Here is a 20,076-nt window from a genome sequence, read left to right as displayed (position 1 = left end):
GTGCTCTCTGATCTTAGTTGTTTTTTTTGGCAGATGTTTCATTACCCAACTAGGGAACATCATCAGTGCTATCAGGAGTTCGGAGAGCACCAAGGACCCTTCATTTAAGATGCATTAATTCTGGGTTAAATTCAGTCGGTTAAATTCAGCCGGTTCGGTTGACCTGCGGGTGGGCGTTATGCCATCCTATTTAACCACATTTTCTAAACCCGTACGCAATCCGCCCGTGTGAGCAAAGCGAACTTTTCCACCAATCTCTCTCTCTCTTTCTCTCTCCCCACTTCGATTGCAGGAAATGTCCGCCTTCGTTGTCGTTTAAGCGGCCTCCAGTGAAGGTCTCCTGGCTCGCCTTCCCGACCGGATCAGAAGGCTGCCGGATTTCAAAATGCTCATAAAAGAGTATCGGATTCCTCTCCCCATGAGCGTTGAGGAATATCGGATTGCCCAGCTGTACATGATCCAGGTTGGTGCCTTCGTCGCTTGGGATCGGTTGCTTTCCTAGAAACAGAATAATAATAATAATAATAATTGTCAGACGGAAAGAATCAGGGGCACACGTGACGTTCCAGTGAACCTGATTTATTGCTCATGCAAAAAAAAAAAAATTGCAGTCTGTCATCTATCTATCTATCTATCTATCTATCTATCTATCTATCATCTCTTTATCTCTATAGATCTATCCATCATCTATATTTATTTCTGTCTTTGTCTGTCTGTCTGTCTATCATCTATCTGTCATCTCTATCTCTTTATTTCTATATCAATCTATTCATCTATATTTCTATATCTGTCTGTCTGTCTATCTATTTATCTATCATCTCTATATCTCTTTACCTCTAAATCAATCTATTAATCATCTACTGTATATTTCTATATCTATATTATCTATCATCTATCTATCCTATCTATCTATCTATCTATCTATCTATCTATCTATCTATCTATCTATCTATCATCTCTATATCTCTTTATCTCTATCAATCTATCCATCATCTATATGTATTTCTATGTCTGTCTGTCTATCTGTCTATTTATCTATCTGTCACCTCTATATCTCTCTATTTCTATATCAAACTATTCATCATCTATATTTATTTCTATATCTATCTATCTATCTATCTATCTATCTATCTATCTATCTATCTATTATCTCTTTATCTCTATAGATCTATCCATCATCTATATTTATTTCTATATCTATCTATCTATCTATCTATCTATCTATCTATCTATCTATCTATTATCTCTTTATCTCTATAGATCTATCCATCATCTATATTTATTTCTATATCTATCTATCTATCTATCTATCTATCTATCTATCTATCTATCTATCTATCTCTATCAATCTATCCATCTATATTTATTTCTGTCTGTCTGTCTATCATCTATCTGTCATCTCTATATCTCTTTATCTCTATATCAAACTATTCATCATCTATATTTATTTCTATATCTATCTATTTATCTCTATATCTATCTATATCTATATCTATCTATCTATCTATTTCTCTCTCTAATGCAATAAAAAATTGCATGAGAGACTTGCGGAAGAAGCTAGCCAACGAATCTAGTCTTAATCTGATTTATTAAGCGCCAGTTAATCTGATTTATCACTCATGCAATAAAAGAATTTCAGAAGAATCCAGTCAACTCCCGATCAGCACTAAATTGATGCTAGATAATAGTTAACGGAATTCAAGAGGGGCTGGACTTTGACTCCCTGTGGGAATGTAACGGTTCCAGGCTAATTCCTTGCTTGACTCCGCCCCCATCCTTCTCCTACAAAAATAATAGTAGATTCTGGGAAAGATAAGAGATGGAAGGGACCCTTAAGACCATCTAGTTCAACCCACCTGTACTGTTCAGGGAAAGCAAGGGGACCATCCTGGAGAGGTGGCCAGCCGGCTTCTTTTCAAAAGACACCAGAGTTGGGATTTGAACCCATCTCCAGAAATGGGATTTGAACCCGCTGCACATGATGGCTTTTGAGTTCTGCAGAAGCTCTCTGGACGTTGGCAGGAATAATCTACTAAATCAATGGAGAAACGGCCTTAAGACCCAACTCCGTCAATCTGAAGTGGTGTAGGGTTTCCTGCCTAAGCAGGGGGTTGGACTAGAAGACCTCCAAGGTCCCTTCCAACTCTGTTATTCTATTTCTAACCTGCTTTCCCCCACCTCCCCCAAATCTTAGCTGCGGCTTCTTAGCTGCTTCCTCACTTTCACCCCAAACTGCTTCACTTTTGAAGAAAACGGGCGGTGATTACGTCCTCTTCAAATTTAAATTAGATGTTTAAATTAAAAACAGAAAGGAGGGAGGAGGAGGTGAAAGCCCGCAAACGATGAAAAATTGAACAGCGGGCTCAAAAAACCTGTCTTTATAAAGAAGAAGAAGGGGAGAAAAAAAAACCTCACTGCATTTTAAACCTTCCTGCATTTATTCAAGAACTGTTTTGTTTTTTTTTCAATGCTTGTCTTGCCGGAGAGAGATCAGCCTTGGCTCAGTCCGGTTTGTTCGGCTTTTAAAAATTCTACTTGATATATCCCAGCCGCTATTTTTTTAAAAAAAACTATTTTGTTCCTCTCGGTTTTGCCCGTGTGTATTTCTTTCTCTGCGGTGTGTCGTGGGTTGATTTCAGCCTTTGCTCAAGGAAATTAAGTTTTGCTGGCTGCAGATAAGTATGGACTGCCGACAAGGGAGTTTCGGGATTTTAATTCTTCTTGCTTGCATCATCCTCTTTGACCCGGCGAGCTTTCCCTGTTCCTTAGGTCTCTAATGCCCACTTGGAAAAAAAGATGGAGCTGGCATTGAATGGCCCCAATTTGTCCGGGGTCAAGCCTTGGAGACAGGCGAGCTCAGGAAACGGAGACTTTAAGAAATGTGCAGCTTTATTTTATTGCTTGTAATAACAGAAACCGTGTAATAACAAAGGAGAATATTTGTAGCTCAGGATTGAAAAGAAAAGTGCTCGGTGCTCTCTGAGCTTGGTAGTTTTCTTGCAGACGTTTCGTGGCCCAAGTAGGTAACATCATCAGTGTTTGTAGGGTGTGAGGTTTGCAGGGAGGGGGAGGAAGAGGAGGATTATTATAATTGGTGCGGTCCTTGGTGCTCTCTGAGATTGCTTGTTTTCTTGCAGACGTTTGGTGACCCAACTAGGTAACATCATCAGTGCTAGAAGGGAGAGGGGGTTTGTAGAGAGGAGGAGAAGGAAAGGGAAAGTGGAGGTGGAGATGGAGGAGGAAGAGGAGGAGGAAGATCATCACTGTGGGGTCCTTGGTACTCTCTGAGCTTGTTTGTTTTCTTGAAGACATTTCATGACCCAACTAGGTAACCTTATCAGTGCTTCTAGGGAACCAGGCGGAGGAGAAGGAGGAGACAGAAAGATACTAAAGAGCATCAAGACAGGGAAACCTTCAGTTTCTTTCTCACACTTTCCTGTTTTCTGCAGCTGATCTCATGCATTGCTAACAGTCTATGCCTGTGATGGCGAACCTTTGGCACACGTGCCACAGGTGGCACGCGGAGCCATATTGGTGGGCACGCGAGTGTTGCCATAGCTCAGCTCCAGCACGCATGTGCGCACGGGCCAACTGATTTTTGGGCCTTCTGGGCCCAACGGAAGTCGGCAAATGGGCTGTTTCCGGCCTCCAGAGGGCCTCCGGGAAGGTGGGGAAGGCTATTTTTGCCCTCCCCAGGCTCCTAAAAAGTCCCTGGAGCCTGGGGAGGGCAAAAAAAAAGGCCTACCGGGCCATCACATGCCAAAAGCAGTGGGAACATGGGGGGGGGGTGTTTACGCACACATGCATGGGGGGCAGATTTTATTTTGCCCATCCATCTCTCTATCCAGAGATAGCTGCTTTTCTTGGACTAAGATGGAATGAATTATCTGGTTTGTTCTGTTTCTCCTCCAGAATTCCCCTGGGGAGGGGGCTGCCTCTCCCTTCCCCACACCAATCCCTCTCTGTGAGGGTTTTTTTCCCCCTCCCAGTCTTAGCAACCTGCCCTATAGATAATTGGCCGGTCAGGAGGATGCAGCTAACTGTTTCCATCAATTAGTATTAATTTCACATTACAGCCGTGGATTTAATGTGCTCTGGGCTTGACTGCCAACCCTTCCGATCGACAAGCTCAGCGTCTTAGCCACTGAGCCACCGTGTCCCCTCATCTTCCCCTAGATGAGACTAACTCTGGTTAATCCTCCAGGAGGTCCAACTCCTTGGACACGTCTTCTGATGGAAGGGATCGAGGAAGGAACATGCCCAAAATCTGAACTCTTGACGCATTTCACAATATTTGGAAAGCTTATTTATCCCCAGAGAAGACAAAGCAAAAGTCGCTTGAAATGGCACCATCAAGCTCCCTGCAACTTTTGCCAGTCTCTCATTTTTGCAAAAAAAACCCAACAAAAATATAAAAACGGGAGAGATTGCTTCTTTTGGGAGCGATGATGATTCGAAAAGCTCATTCCCCTTGCTAGGCTGAACGGGGGTGTTTCCTTCACTTTGATCCAAAGCCATTGATCTTTTTGGTGCGCTCAGCTCAACCATCTGGAGAAGGCGCATTTTTCTCTTCTGCTTTGCAAAGCGGCAGGCAGGGGATATATAATTGAAACAATTCATCTTTATTTTTATTTTATTTATATTTGCAAAGACGTGACGGAGATCTTGGAGAATCTTCTTCCCTGTTTATTTATTTTTTTTAAAGTTCTCTTTTCTTTTTAATGACGACGAAAACGGATTTGATCGTGAGCGTCTTCCAGATGTCCGTAGCCATGATAGAAAGTCCTATTTTTGAATTTTAGTGCTTTATTAATTTCAAGAGGGACCCAAGGATGAACTACACATTACACTCGGGTGTCAGGAGAACCAAGATGCTTTTAAAAATAAAATTTCCCCCTTGGACATCTGTGCTAGTTGTTCCTGACTCTAGGGGGCGGTGCTCATCTCCGTTTCAAAGCCGAAGAGCCAGCGCTGTCCGAAGACGTCTCCGTGGTCACGTGGCTGGCATGACTCAACGCCAAAGGCCGCACGGAACGCTCTTACCTTCCCACCAAATGTGGTCCCTATTTTTCTACTCGCATTTTTTACCTGCTTTCGAACTGCTAGGTTGGCAGAAGCTGGGACAAGTCACGGGAGCTCAACCCCGTTACGCGGCACTCGGGATTCGAACTGCCGACCTTTTGATGGGCAAGCTCAGCGTCTTAGCCACTGAGCCACCGCGTCCCTTAATAATTATAACATTTTTAATAAGAGAAAAACTTCTCGAAGGGCAGATCATCTAGTCAAGAAATGGACAGGGGGTGGGGGGAGAAATTCAATCCTCACTTCTCAGTTGTTTCTTCTGAACAAATTCTTCCATTTATTTACAAAAAAAACAACAAAAAAATCTCTGAAAAATTGTGTCTTTGGAAGATCTTCTTGCAGCAAGATAAGCAAACGTGAGGCATCAGGGAATCTGTTTTTTTTTTTGGGTTCCTAACTAGAATTTCAAGATTTATCAGCTGAACTTCAGCGCAAAATACCGGCACAAGGCAAATTTCCAGGTAGTCCTCGACTTACGACCACAATTGAGCCCAACGTTTATGTTGCTAAGCGAGACATTTGTTCGGTGAGTTTTGCCCCCACGTTATGACCTTTCTTGCCACCGTTGTAAAGTGAATCACTTCAGCTGTTAAGTTTGTCATAACGGTTGTTAAGTGAATCCGGCTTTCCCCATGGACTTTGCTTGTCAGAAGGTCACAGAAGAGGATCGTGTGACTCCGGGGACACTGCCACTGTCATAAATGTGAGTCAGTTGCCAAGTGTCTGAATTTTGATCAGGTGAACGTGGGATCGTCGTAAGGGTGAAAAATGGTCATCAGTCACTTTTTTCAGTGCCTTGTAACTTTGGTCACTAAATGAAGTGTTGTAAGTCAAGGACTACCTAAGAATGATGGCCTTTCCCCATTTTTTCTGGGGCTTTCTGGGAAAACTTTATATATATATATAGATATATCTCCACGTTTCCTATAAAAGTTGTTTCTTTTGGCTTAGAAAACAAGATGGCGATGATGATGGTTTAATGCCGACTGCTTTGTGTCAACTCGCAAAACATCCCTGGCCTACTCTCGAGTTGCCATAGGCCAGGCGGGATGGGAAATCGGTGAAATGGCACGGCAGCCAAAGACAAATGCACATTCCACACTTATTTCTCTCAAGGCTGTATCCCAGGGTTACCTACAGCAGCCGGAGGGGAGTGACCTCTACAACCCGCAAAATTGCTCCGTTGATGACGGAGAGGGGAAACAAGGTCATATTTGGGGCGTAAATTACGTAGGGTCAGAGCTGGCTTCACTTGGGAACATGCGGACATGAAGCTCCTAATAGATAACTGGATTTCTTTTGAAGCTTGGCTCGAGGCTCATGTTTTAATTAGGGCATCCGTCATCTCAGAACCCTGACAATTTGCATTGCCCAGGATCACCTCAAACTGTGAGAGGGGCGCCATATAAATGTAACAAACAGATAAAATTTAATAAACAAAGTGCCAAATTCTTTTGAGGTCCTTCCTTTCTTCCCCGCCCATGACCACCCATCTTGAAGCCATCAGAAGAGTTTCCAGCTTCCCGGGAAATCCGATCCGAGCTTCTCCGAACTAGGACATCAATTAATGCCTCTTGAAAGCTTGCTGTTTATCTATGTTTTTGGAGAAATACAGCCAACTGTCCAGATGGCTTCCCATAATAAGGGCTGGGGAAAATATCTTGTCCTTGTAAGGTTGTCCTGATGACTTGAAAGGATCTCAAAGCCATCTGCTCTGAGCTTCCCCCAAGGTGGCCCTCTTCAGAGGTCTCCTTGTCTTTCTCTCCCTCTCCAAGCAGCTCTGCCTCACCACTTCCTCAAACCTGTGGGTTGGTTGTCCACCACAGCTGATTTCCGCTGGCCGCGCTTGACCTAGGCCAGGCCATCTGCCCACTCTTCTGAGAAGGAAGGCTGGAAGGAGCATCATACCTGCCAAGTGTTAGAACAGGGGTCAGCAATCTGCGGCTCCAGAGCTGCATGCGGCTCTTTGGACCCTCTGCTGTCAGGTGATCCTACCACTGGCTGGCCCCAGCCCTCGCCCTCCCCTCCCAGTCACTCCTTGCCTGGCCTGAGAAGGTAAGGGTGGCGGCAGGGGATGGAGAAGCGGCCAGGGCAGAGACAGAGAGATACAGAGAGAGGGGGAGAGAGAGACAGAGAGAGATACAGAGAGAGGGGGAGAGAGAGACATAGAGAGATACAGAGAGATACAGAGAGAGGGGGAGAGAGAGACATAGAGAGACATAGAGAGATACAGAGAGAGGGGGGGAGAGAGACATAGAGAGAGACAGAGAGATACAGAGAGAGACAGAGAGATACAGAGATACAGAGAGAGGGGGAGAGAGAGACAGAGAGATACAGAGAGATACAGAGAGAGGGGGAGAGAGAGACAGAGAGAGATACAGAGATACAGAGAGATACAGAGAGATACAGAGAGATACAGAGAGATACAGAGAGAGGGGGAGAGAGAGACATAGAGAGATACAGAGAGATACAGAGAGGGGGAGAGAGAGACATAGAGAGAGACAGAGAGAGACAGAGAGAGACAGAGAGATACAGAGATACAGAGAGAGGGGGAGAGAGATACAGAGAGAGGGGGAGAGAGAGACAGAGAGATACAGAGAGATACAGAGAGAGGGGGAGAGAGAGACATAGAGAGATACAGAGATACAGAGAGATACAGAGAGATACAGAGAGATACAGAGAGATACAGAGAGAGGGGGAGAGAGAGACATAGAGAGACATAGAGAGATACAGAGAGGGGGAGAGAGAGACAGAGAGAGAGACAGAGAGAGACAGAGAGAGACAGAGAGATACAGAGATACAGAGAGAGGGGGAGAGAGAGACAGAGAGATACAGAGAGAGGGGGAGAGAGAGACATAGAGAGATACAGAGATACAGAGAGATACAGAGAGATACAGAGAGATACAGAGAGATACAGAGAGAGGGGGAGAGAGAGACATAGAGAGATACAGAGAGAGGGGGAGAGAGAGACATAGAGAGATACAGAGAGATACAGAGAGATACAGAGAGATACAGAGAGAGGGGGAGAGAGAGACATAGAGAGATACAGAGAGAGGGGGAGAGAGAGAGATGTCAAAAGGTTTTTGTGGTTCCCAGTTTTTTTTTAAACAACTGGGGCGGGAGGGCCAGCCAGGAGTGGGATTTGGGGGTTCTCCGAACTGCACAGAATCTTAGCTAGCGGTTCTCCTGAACCCCTGCGAACCCCCAGGAGCCTCCCCTCCCCCGGATCTTATCCATTTAAACATAGCTAGGATTCTTTCTGCTTTGTGAGCAACGAGTCTTCGTTTCATCCAAGGGAATGCGCCAGGCGCAATAAATCCACCTTCCTTTTTTTGTCAAACGATGGATTTCTATCCAGAACAGTCTGTTCAAGCTTTTGTTCTCTCCAAATTGGGCCCGGGGCCTACTTTGTTCTCTAATCCTCCTCTTCACTTCAGAACCCACCACATTTTCGTAGCTGAGCGTCTGAGGCAGGCCCAGGTTTGGTCTACGGCCACCGGTGACATCATTTGATCATCGGTAGAAGATAATCCGTCTTGCGAACTCTAAATCTATTGCTTGATTGATTCAGGACGTTCACGGCACACAAAGGAGAGCAGCATCGTGTTTACCTAGAGATCTCGGGCTGCCGAGCATCTTCAGCGGCGGGCGATTCTCTCAGAAACCATTAGTGGCGGGGTGTTGCCTTTAGGCGTTTCCTTAATTGCCGCTCTCCGCAAAAAAAGGAGCTTGCATCCCTAGCTAGGTGTCTGACACATTTCCAAGCCTTTGTGCTTTGTGAGATGCTAGACTTCACAAATCTTGCCTCTTTGTCACACGCGCACCCCGGGCCCTGATGTTTCTCCTCGCTGCTCTGTTTCGTTGCAAGCGGCATTTGGGGCGGGTGGGGGGGTTTGCGGCTTGCCAATTTGAACCCCGAGAAATGAGCGACCCATTTTTTTCCAAGCTGGAAAGAAAACCTGCGGTATTCTTTTATCTTCTCGTTGGCTTCCTGGCTTCTCTGGAGTAAGGATGTGTGTGGATCGCAGCCAGTGATGAAATCCAGTTTTTTTTTTTTACTACCGGTTCTGTGGGCGTGGCTTGGTGGGCGTGGTGTGGCTTGGTGGGCGTGGCAGGGGAAGGATACTGCAAAATCCCCAGTCCCTCTCCACTCCTGGGGGAAAGATATTGCAAAATCCCCTTTCCCTCCCCACTCCAGGCGAAGGACACTACAAAATCCCCATTCCCTCCCCACTCCTGGGAGAAGGATACTGCAAAATCTCCATTCCCACCCATTCCAGGGGAAAGATACTGCAAAATCCCCATTCCCTCCCCACTCCAGGGGAAGGACACTACAAAATCCCCATTCCCTCCCCATTCCTGGGAGAAGGATACTGCAAAATCCCCATTCCCAACCCACTCCAGGGGAAGGACACTGCAAAATCCCCATTCCCACCCCACTCCAGGGGAAGGATACTGCAAAATCCCCATTCCCACCCCACTCCAGGGGAAGGATACTGCAAAATCCCCATTCTCACCCCACTCCAGGGGAAGGATACTGCAAAATCCCCATTCCCTCCCCACTCCTGGGGGAAGGACATTGCAAAATCTCCATTCCCACCCCGCTCTGGGACCAGCCCGAGGTGGCATTTGCCGGTTCTCCGAACTGCTCAAAATTTCCGCTACCGGTTCTCCAGAACCTGTCAGAACCTGCTAGATTTCACCCTTGGATCCAGCCCCGTCATAAGCTTGCGATGTTTAAGCCTCCGCTGTGATTTGAGTGGAGGCTGTTGCTTCTTTTAGGCAAATTGGGCAACTCGTAGTTCTTGACTTACAACAGTTCTTTTAGCGACCGTTCACAGTTACAATGGCCCTTAAAAAATGCGACTGACATCCGTTTTTCACACTTAAGAACCGTCGCAGGGGTGGGAAAGAGACCTCGGGGGGCAAGGAGAGGGCGGTTCCACCCTGGGGACTCCAGTTGTGCACTTTTCACTTGGCACGCCTCTGCCCAAAACCTTGTTGTTCTCTGTAACGCCGTGCAAATTGATCGATCCCACGGCGTGATTTCTCGCACGCTGTCAACCTGCTCGCTTCTACTGCAATTACAGTGACAGTAGAACGATAGCACAGAAACGCAGGAGAGAAAACGGCCTTGCTTTAAAAAGGGGAGCTGGGTAGAAAAACCGAGGTTTATTTTGTAGTTGTACGGAGAGGTAAGGAGTTGGCCTTGTGGGCGGTTTTTTTTAACCGTCTTTGGCAGGGTGGATTTGATTTAAATCGAGTTGATTTAAATCACAATTTCAATCATGATTTAAATCACTAGTAAAAAGGCTTGATTTAAATCAACTCAATTTAAATCGTAATTTTGAAAGAGCCGCTGTCATCTCTGCTACTCCTTTGACCCACTGTTGACTCACCGATAGTCCCGGTGTTGCAGAATATACAGCCTCCTGCTACAGAAATAAGCTCCTTTTCATGCTGAATAAACTAAATTATTTATGTATCTTAAATAGAAAACTATCTTACAATAGATTTTTTACCCCAAAAGTATTTTATTAAAATAAATTCGATAAAAATAAAAAATAAAATCCCATTTAAATCAAAAAAATCCCATTTAAATAAAAAAAAATCTGATTTTTTTGATTTTTTTTAAAAAAAATCATTGATTTTTATCCTCCCTGGTCTTTGGGCTGTGTGTTTTATATACTTTTTTTTTTTAATTTGATTTATATGCCGCCCTTCTCCGGAGACTCAGGGCGGCTTACAATGCGTTAAGCAATAGCCTTCATCCTTTTGTATATTTTATACAAAGTCAGCTTATTGCCCCCACAAACTGGGTCCTCAGTACTTCCCCGGCTGGGATTTGTGTTTCGTGATGGGGTCTTGGGCAGGGGTGAAATCCAGCAGGTTCTGACAGGTTCTGGAGAACCGGGAGCGGAAATTTTGAGCCGTTCGGAGAACCGGCAAATACCACCTCTGGCTGGCCCCAGGAGTGGGGTGGGAATGGAGATTTTGCGATATCCTTCCCCTGCCATGCGCACCAAGCCACACCCACCAAGCCACACCATGCCCACCAAGCCACGCCCACAGTTTAGTTTAGTTTAGTTTTATTAAATTTGTATACCGCCCTACTCCCGAAGGACTCAGGGCGGTGAACAGGCACAGGATAAAATACAGAAATACAAAAGTTAAAAACAATTTAAAACCAAATTAAATAATTTAGCCCATGACAATTAAAACCCCAATAAATTTAAAACAAATTAAAATTTCAATTTGAAATTTAAAAGAAAGGGGAGAAAAATTAGGCCAGGCCGGCTTGCTGGAATAAGAGGGTCTTAAGAGTACGGCGGAAGGTGCGTAGATCCGGGATCCTCCGTATCTCCGGGGGGAGCTCGTTCCAGATAGTGGGTGCCCCCACAGAGAAGGCTCTCCCCCTGGGGGCCGCCAGCCGACATTGTTTGGCCAACGGCACCCGGAGGAGTCCCTCTCTGTGAGAGCGTACCGGCCGGTGGGAAGCCGTTTGCGGCAGCTGGCGGTCCTGTAGATAACCAGGTCCTAAGCCACAGAACCGGTAGTAAAAAAAAAAAAATGGATTTCACCCCTGGCAGCACCTCTGTGCAAGAAACCAAGATGGCCCTGAAGCCATTGGTGGTTTCATGAAGAAAGAACCGGCATCCGGTTCTTTCTAGCTGTCCCCGACAGATGACCGATCGCTTGTTTGACATCTATTGGGGTGGCTTTTTCCACGACGGCAAAGCTGACTCCTGCCTCACTTGATCTCCCTTTTGCCCGGAGATGGATTTCCGTAAAAGCTTTTTAAGTGGCTGTAATTCTTTTCCCCATCATGAGGTCTCTCTGCCTCCCTGGGTTTTTTGTGGTGAGTCATTTAATGTTGTTGCTTTCGCCCGAGTCCCCGTTTGGCCTGGAAATCTAGCATTAGAGAAGGAGGGGGAGTGTCTAGGTTGTGAGATGCTGGAGGCCACCGGAGTGGGGTGGCTTAAGTTTCTCCCTTTCTTAAGACAAGGAGAGAGTCTGAAAACGTTGAGTTGTGGGTCTTGAAGTTCTGGAGCAAGGGTGTCCCACCTTGGCACCGTTAAGACCTGGGGACTTCAACTCCCAGAATTCTCCAGCCAGCCTGGGAGTTGAAGTCCACTGGTCTTTTAAGTTGCCAAAGCTGGACAGCTCTACTCTTGACCACACATGGCCAGGGCCAGCTCTGTATCTGAGCTTAGACTTTTATGAATTTTTTCATTTCCCTTTCCCTCTCCTCTCCTTTCCCCTCTCCTTCCTTCCTCCCTTCCTCCCTTCCTCCCTATCTATCTATCTATCTATCTATCCATCCATCTCCCTCCCTTCATATCTATCTATCTATCTATCTATCTATCTATCTATCTATCTATCTATCTATCATCTATCTATCTATCTCCATCCATCTCCCTTTCCTTTCCTTTCCTTTCCTTTCCTTTCCTTTCCTTTCCTTTCCTTTCCTTTCCTTTCCTTTCCTTTCCCTTTCCTTTCTCCTTTCCTTTCCTTCTTTCCTTTCCTTTCCTTTCCTTCTTTCCTTTCCTTTCCTTTCCCTTCCCTTCCCTTTTTCCTTTCCTTTCTCCTTCCTCCCTCCCTCCCTCCCTTCCTCCCTATCTATCTATCCATCCATCTCCCTCCCTTCCTCCCTCCCTCCCTTTCTATCTATCTATCCATCCATCTCCCTCCCTTCATATCTATCTATCTATCTATCTATCTATCTATCTATCTATCTATCTCCATCCATCTCCCTTTCCTTTCCTTTCCCTTTCCCTTTCCCTTTCCCTTTCCCTTTCCCTTTCCTTTCTCCTTTCCTTTCCTTTCCTTTCCTTTCCTTTCCTTCCCTTCCCTTCCCTTCCCTTCCCTTCCCTTCCCTTCCCTTCCCTTCCCTTCCCTTCCCTTCCCTTCCTTTCCTTTCCTTTCCTTTCCTTTCCTTTCCTTTCCTTTCCACTGCTTGTAGTGGTGTTTTAAGAGAAACGGAAGGAATGGTGGCTTGGCAGCCAGGTACGTTCCCCCAGTAGCCATTGTGCAGATTTGTTTGCAACAACCAACCAAATGCCCGCCAGGTGTAATGAGCAGGTCAAACGAAGGAGCATCGCTAGCAAACGGTAGCCTTTCCTTTTTGAACGGATTGGTGAATGGGAAGCTTTTTATTATTTGGAAAGCTTCTGTTTTCCTGCTGAAAAAGGGAGTTGATCGCTTTTGTAAAAGCCGTTAGCTGGGAAGAGCCGTGAGTGGCTCCCCCTATTCCTCAGTATTATGAGATCAGTAGCAGCAGAGCCTTCGAAATTATCAAATTTATTTTGCTGTCGTTATAAACGTCTCCTCCTTTCCACTTTTCCATGGCGTCCTTTGCCGTTTTTATGGTTCGACAGAATTTTAAGTGGCCCTCAAGTCAAAGTTGTAAAGTTAACGTCCCTTTCATAGGCTTTTTTTTCTACACCCTCTTATCATTATTAATCATTCTTTTTTTTTTTCCCCTTGTTGTTAAACGTAGCTTTCTCTTCGTCTTGTTTGCCTGCCAAAAGAAAAGGTCATTACTGAAGTCTTTTTTACAGTCAATTCATAACTCCGATCTCAGCTTGTCTTTAATTCCCAAAGTGGCAGCCACTTTAAAATCACTTACAAAACACAAATGAAAGGCAAGGAGGGAGGGAGGGAGGGAACAGGGAAACAGAAGGACAGGCTTCTCCTCTTATTATTATTATTATTTTAATTGCTTGATAAGGAGTACTCTCGTGCTATCCATCCTGATAATGCATGGACAGGAAACAAGAAAGTATTCCTAATTCCCCAGGTGGCATTTTGGGCCCCCGAGAGACAGAGTTATTTGGACGTCCCCTTTTCGTAGGGACAGGGTGACTCAGTGGCTAAGACGCTGAGTTTGTCGATTGAAAGGTCGGCAGTTCCGCGGTTCGAGTCCCGAGAGCCGCGTAACGGGGTGAGCTCCCGTGACTTGTCCCAACTTCTGCCAACCTAGCAGTTCGAAAGCAGGTAAAAAAATGCAAGTAGAAAAAATAGGGACCACCTTTGGTGGGAAGGGAAGAGCGTTCCGTGCGCCTTTGGCGTTGAGTCATGCCGGCCACATGACCACAGAGACGTCTTCAGACAGCGTTAGCTCTTTGGTTTTGAAACAGAGATGAGCAGCGCCCCCTAGAGTCGGGAACGACTAGCACAGATGTGCAAGGGGAACCTGTACCTTTTACCCCTTTTCTTAGTTTTATAATAATTGATATCTGTCTGCCCATTTATCTATTTCTCCAATTTCAGAAAAAGAGCCGGGAAGAAACTTGTGGCGAAGGCAGTGGCGTGGAGATTTTGGAAAACCGACCGTATATCGATGGCCCGGGTGGCGATGGGCAGTATACCCATAAAGTATACCATATTGGTATGCATATTCCCAGCTGGTTCCGATCGATACTCCCAAAGGCGGCTCTCCGAGTCGAAGAGGAATCGTGGAATGCATATCCTTATACCAGGACAAGGTACCACCCAGTGATTTTTCCCCCTTGCATTTTTACCCCATTGGTTGTTTTGTTTGTTTTTGCAAAGCCCTGGTGGCGCAGCAGACTAAAGCACTGTTATTAACATCAGCTGCCTGCAATTACTGCAAGTTCAAATCTCACCAGGCTCAAGGTTGACTCAGCCTTCCATCCTTTCGAGGTAGGTAAAATGAGGACCCGGATTGTGGGGGCAATAAGCTGACTTTGTATAAATATACAAAAGGATGAAGGCTATTGCTTAACACATTGTAAGCCGCCCTGAGTCTCCGGAGAAGGGCGGCATATAAATCAAATTTTTTAAAAAAGTGGAGGGGGGGCCTCTGGAGTAGCAACCAAGAGTTGGGAAAATGAGAGCGAGGGTCAACCCTAGAGCTGACCTGACCGAAACCATCTTGACAGATTCAGGGTTGCCATACTGGAGCTGAGGGATAAGGGAGGGAGGGATTTGAGATGGCTGGGACTTTGTAGCCAAAACAAAATACTTTCTCTTGGGAACCAAGGTCATTCTCACACCTGGTCAGAGGAAGGCGGAGTGATGTCATCAGGTAGCTAGAAAGCACAGTGATTGGACCATGTGACTCGGAGGTGGGTTTCAGCAGGTTCTGACCAGTTCTGGAGAACCGGTAATGGAAATTTTGAGCAGTTCGGAGAACTGGTAAATACCGCCTCTGGCTGGCCCCGCCCCCATCTATTCTCTGCCTCCCGAGTCCCAGCTGATCGGGAAGAAATGGGGATTTTGCAGTAACCTTCCCCCGGGAGTGGGGAGGGAATGGAGATTTTACAGTATCCTTCCCCTGCCACGCCCACCAAGCCACACCCACAGAACCAATAGTAAAAAAATTTGAATCCCACCACTGATTTGAGTGCTTGTTTTGCGAAAGTGACAAAACTTTTAATTAGGTGAAAACCTTCAGAGTCGGTTTTCACCAGATCTGTGCAGTGGTGAAATTCCATTTTTTTTTACTACCGGTTCTGGGTGTGGCAGGAGAAGGATACTGTAAAATCTCCATTCCCACCTCATACTAGGGGAAAGATATTGTAAAATCTCCATTCCCACCCCACTCCAGGGGAAGGATACTGCAAAATCTCCATTCTTACCCCACTCCAGGGAAAGGAGACTGCAAAATCTCCATTCCCACCCCACTCCAGGGGAAGGAGACTGCAAAATCCCTATTTCCACCCCACTCTAGGGGAAGGATACTGCAAAATCTCCATTCCCACCCCACTCAAGGGGAAGAATACTGCAAAATCTCCATTCCCACCCCACTCCAGGGGAAGAATACTGCAAAATCCCCATTTCCACCCCACGCCAGAGGGAAGATATTGTAAAATCTCCATTCCCACCCCACTCTGGGGCCAGCCAGTGGTGGTATTTGCCGGTTCGCCGAACTACTCAACATTTCCGCTACCGGTTCTCCAGAACCTGTCAGAACCTGCTGGATTTCACCCCTGGATCTGTGCCAATATGATACATCCAAATAAAGCTATTCTTTGAGGAATCCACCTGCCTCGGAGTTTTGCTTGATATGGGAGTATTACTTGGAACCCTGACAGTGAGCTTATAACATCTAAGACAGCATTTGTATGTGGGGCGGGGGGGAAGACCATCATTTAAATTTCTTCACATCAACACGGCAGCAAGCCTGTTCCGGTTTTGCCTCGTTGGCAAAAAAAAAAAGCTTTATGAAAGCCGAGGTGCTAATAAAATTCTGTGTTACTCGGTGTATCCCGGAGGCCTTTTTCATTTATTTTGCTGGCTTTTTCCTTAGGAAAACAGCTGCCTTTATTACACACCGTATATATATGTGTGTGTATGTGAGCGCGGGTTGGGAGGGCTCTGACACGTTTTTAATCTAAAGCTTTTCAGTTGCTCTTTTCTTCTTCTTCTTCTTCTTCAGGTACACCTGCCCATTTGTGGAGAAATTCTCCATCGATATTGAAACCTATTATATACCTGACTCAGGAGACCAAGCCAACGTGTTCAACCTTTCCCCAGCAGAGGAAAGGCAGACTGTTTTAGGTGGGTGTCAGCTTTTCCCCAAATTTTAATTTCTCTCTTACAGTTTGGCTAAGGCGGACAGACAGATTTCAGCTGTGATCGGTCTTCCTCAGGCCTCGGCATAAACGGGGATAATTTTTGTGAATAATGGCAGAAAATTGTGACGGGACTCAAATTGCTCCCTGCTTTTTTCCCATTTGATTTGAGAGAGAGATAAAACATAGGAAGAACGGTTGCAGGAACTGGGTATGTCTAGTTTAATGAAAAGGAGGACTAGGGAAGACAAGATAGCAGTCTTCCAATATCTCAGGGGTTGCCCCAAAGAAGAGGCAGTCAAGCTCTTCTCCAAAGCACCTGAAGGCAGGACAAGAAGCAACGGGTGGAAACTAATCAAGGAGAGAAGCAACTTAGAATTAAGGAGAAAATTCCTGACAGTGAGAACAATTAACCAGTGGGACAACTTGCCTCCAGAAGTTGTGAATGCTCCAACACTGGAAGTTTTTAAGAAGATGTTGGATAACCATTTGTCTGAAGTGGTGTAGGGTTAGGGTTGGACTAGAAGACCTCCAAGGTCCCTTCCAATTTGGTTACTCTGTGATTCTGACGAGATCTTTTCTAGTTGGCAAAAGTATGAACCGGCCCCCTCCGTTGGGCTTAGCCTGTTCGAATCTGGTGTCCTTTTAGAAAGAGGTGGCGATTGGGAGGTCTTCTCCTGAAAGGTAGAAGAGAAACGTTCTCGCTGGCTTCCCCGGGGGAAGTTGAGGCTACCCAGCTTCTGCCAACCTTGAATAAACTGTTTAAACAACCAGCTCTTCTTGTGTAAACAGAGAGAGGTGGAGATCATGGTACTGTTTCTACACTCTTATCTAAACACAGCAATCCTTTAGGGCAGGGGTCGGCAACCTTAAACACTCGAAGAGCCATTTGGGCCTGTTCCCCACAGAAAAGAAAACACCGGGAGCCACAAAAACGCTTCCCGTGCCTGACGATTTCTTGAGTGGCCACAAAACTAGCATATGTAGTTGAATTAAACATTAGGTTTTCTTCTGAAACTTTTCTTTTCTTGGATTTATCCATGGTTGGCCTACCGGAGGTTGAAAAGCTCAATAAATCGCGTGCCGGCGGGTGTCGCACATTGGCGGTTGTGACGCATATTTTGAGTGACAGGGAGCCGCAGCAGAGGGGGGAAAGAGCCACATGCGGCTCCAGAGCCGCAGGTTGCTGACCCCTGCTTTAGGGAAAGGCTATTGAGGGACTGTTTTCTGTGGCTTGAGCGTATTTATTCTGTGTATTTCCCCCCCCCCTCCCCACATTAGATCCTATCGATATTGTGAAGGATCCCGTCCCACCCCACGAATACAAATCAGAGGAGGACCCAAAGGTCTTCAAATCAGCCAAGACAGCCAGGGGCCCTCTGGCAGAAGACTGGATCCAAGAGCACCAGAATAACCCTGGGAGATATCCTGTCATGTGTGCCTATAAACTCTGCAAGGTGGAGTTCCGTTACTGGGGGATGCAGTCGAAAATCGAACGTTTCATCCATGATGTTGGTGAGTCTTTGATCTCGGGGGTCTCCACCGTCAGCTCCGTTCTTTTAGGAGGGTCCTGGATCCTCAGGCTCCCCCAGTGGCAGGCATCTCAGCCTGGTTGAGCCCAGCCTGGGCCTCCTCCAGATGTGTTCAGTTCCTAGAATTTGAGAGCTGTCATCCTGACACATCTGTAGGATCCCGTTTGGGAGAGGAAATTCTCAAAGACCAGAGGTCCAAAGATCCAGAAGAATGGTGGAAGAAAGCCCAAGATGTAGTTCTTCTTCTAACCAAGATGGAATGGCTGAAGCCAACTTGGGTTTAACCCTTCGCAGGTGGACAAGCATTTCAACCTCCAGAATTGTGCAGCTGTTGCCTAGAATTCTGGGAATTAGTCCACACGTCTGGAAGGTTGGACTCAAAGGGATTCTCCAGTGGATTCTCCAGTGGAATCTGTATAAATTGACTCAAAACATGGTCTGCAGATCCAGGATGAAAGACATCCTGAAGCTGAAGAAACCCAGAGAGATACATTCCTCAGAAAATGAGGTCCCCAAATAGACTTCTTCCTCCTCTTCCTCTTCCTCCTCCTCCTGTGAGACACAGGTACACCTTCCCGAGAAGTTCTACCTACCTTCACAGTTTACAGAAAAATCATGAACTCTCTCCAAGGGTCCAGAATTTCAGGAAGGAAAGATTTATATCTTCATAGGAAAGAAAACATGGAAATAAGGAAATGATTGTCTTTTTTAATTTTTTAATTTTTTTAATTTTTAGACAAACAAACATTTAATACATCAGTTTTCTCTTACCTGTGACATCTCGGTGTTGTCTTCCAAAGTTCTTTCCTTTTCTGTATAATTGTCATTACTTCTATCTTGATCCTTATCCAGTCCACAATATCAATTCATCTCTAACCTAATATTCAACTCGCCGCATATTTTTACATACTTCCATAATTAATCATTGATACCTCTTCTCCAACCAATAATAAAAATCATTCCCTATTTTAAAATATTCTCTATCCATTAATCATCAGAGTTAATCTATTCATTTCTGCGCAATCTTAAGATTTTTTTTAATTACCTCTTCTTCCAAAGGTATTTTCTCCGCTTTCCAATTTTGTCCGTAGACAATCCTTGCAGCTGTTATTACGTGTATTATCAGATTAATTTTTTCCTTGCTAATTTTTTTCAGGTAGGATACCCCGTAGGAACAGCTCTGATTTAAATTCGATACGTTGATGTATCGGAAATGATTGTCTTGAACGGATTGGTGGGTGGAAGGTTTTCATTATTTGAGAAGCTTCTGAAGCTTGTCTTAATACGAGTCCAAGAAAGCAGGTTGATGATGGCTGATTTTGGTTCCCCCCCTCCCCCAGGTTTACGGAAAGTGATGGTAAGGGCTCATCGGCAGGCGTGGTGTTGGCAGGACGAATGGTACGGACTCACCATAGAGGACATCCGGCAGCTGGAGAAGGAGGCCCAGCTGATGTTGGCCCAGAAGATGGCCCAGTTCAGCATCAACGAGTCCGATCTAGAACCGCACCTTCCTCAAGACCCCCTGAACGAGCGCAATGTGGAATCCAAGGCCATACCTCCATCCACCGAGGGGGTGGATGCCACCAGCAATACTGACGAATCTTTGCCGGGGCGAGTGCTAACCAAGCAGTGGTCAACGTCTTCCAAATCCTCTTCCAAAAGAGGAGGTGAGTCGGGCCCCCAAGGGGGTGGGGTTTGTCATCATATAAATTGCATTGAATAGAACTCCTCCTCCTCCTCTTCTTCTTCTTCTTCTTCTTCTTCTTCTTCTTCTTCTTCTTCTTCTTCTTCTTCTTCTTCTTCTTTCTTCTTCTTCTTTTTCTCCTCCTCCTCCTCCTTCTCCTCCTCCTCCTCCTCCTCCTCCTCCTCCTCCTCCTCCTCCTCCTCTTCTTCTTCTTCTTCTTCTTCTTCTTCTTCTTCTT

The 20,076-nt window shown here is 45.7% G+C and overlaps 1 protein-coding gene across 10 annotated transcripts in view; it reads left to right on the top strand.

Moving 5' to 3' along the window:
• The window catches only part of PITPNM2 (phosphatidylinositol transfer protein membrane associated 2), a 94,526-nt gene that overhangs the window by 43,746 nt on the left and 30,704 nt on the right, over positions 1-20,076 (top strand). For all 10 annotated transcript variants that reach the window (XM_060691890.2, XM_060691889.2, XM_034428724.3 and 7 more), the window contains exons 2-6: positions 293-463; positions 14,356-14,570; positions 16,487-16,608; positions 17,904-18,137; positions 19,495-19,821. In XM_060691890.2, the coding sequence (XP_060547873.1) occupies positions 386-463; positions 14,356-14,570; positions 16,487-16,608; positions 17,904-18,137; positions 19,495-19,821 (976 nt within the window). In that variant the 5' untranslated portion in view covers positions 293-385. The remainder of the gene's footprint in view (positions 1-292; positions 464-14,355; positions 14,571-16,486; positions 16,609-17,903; positions 18,138-19,494; positions 19,822-20,076) is intronic.

Source organism: Pantherophis guttatus, chromosome 17, assembly GCF_059756535.1.
Source record: "Pantherophis guttatus breed Tessera chromosome 17, ASM5975653v1, whole genome shotgun sequence".
NCBI lineage: Eukaryota > Metazoa > Chordata > Lepidosauria > Squamata > Colubridae > Pantherophis > Pantherophis guttatus.
The sequence above is the reverse complement of the archived record's forward strand: the minus strand, read 5'-3'. Positions and strand labels throughout refer to the sequence as shown.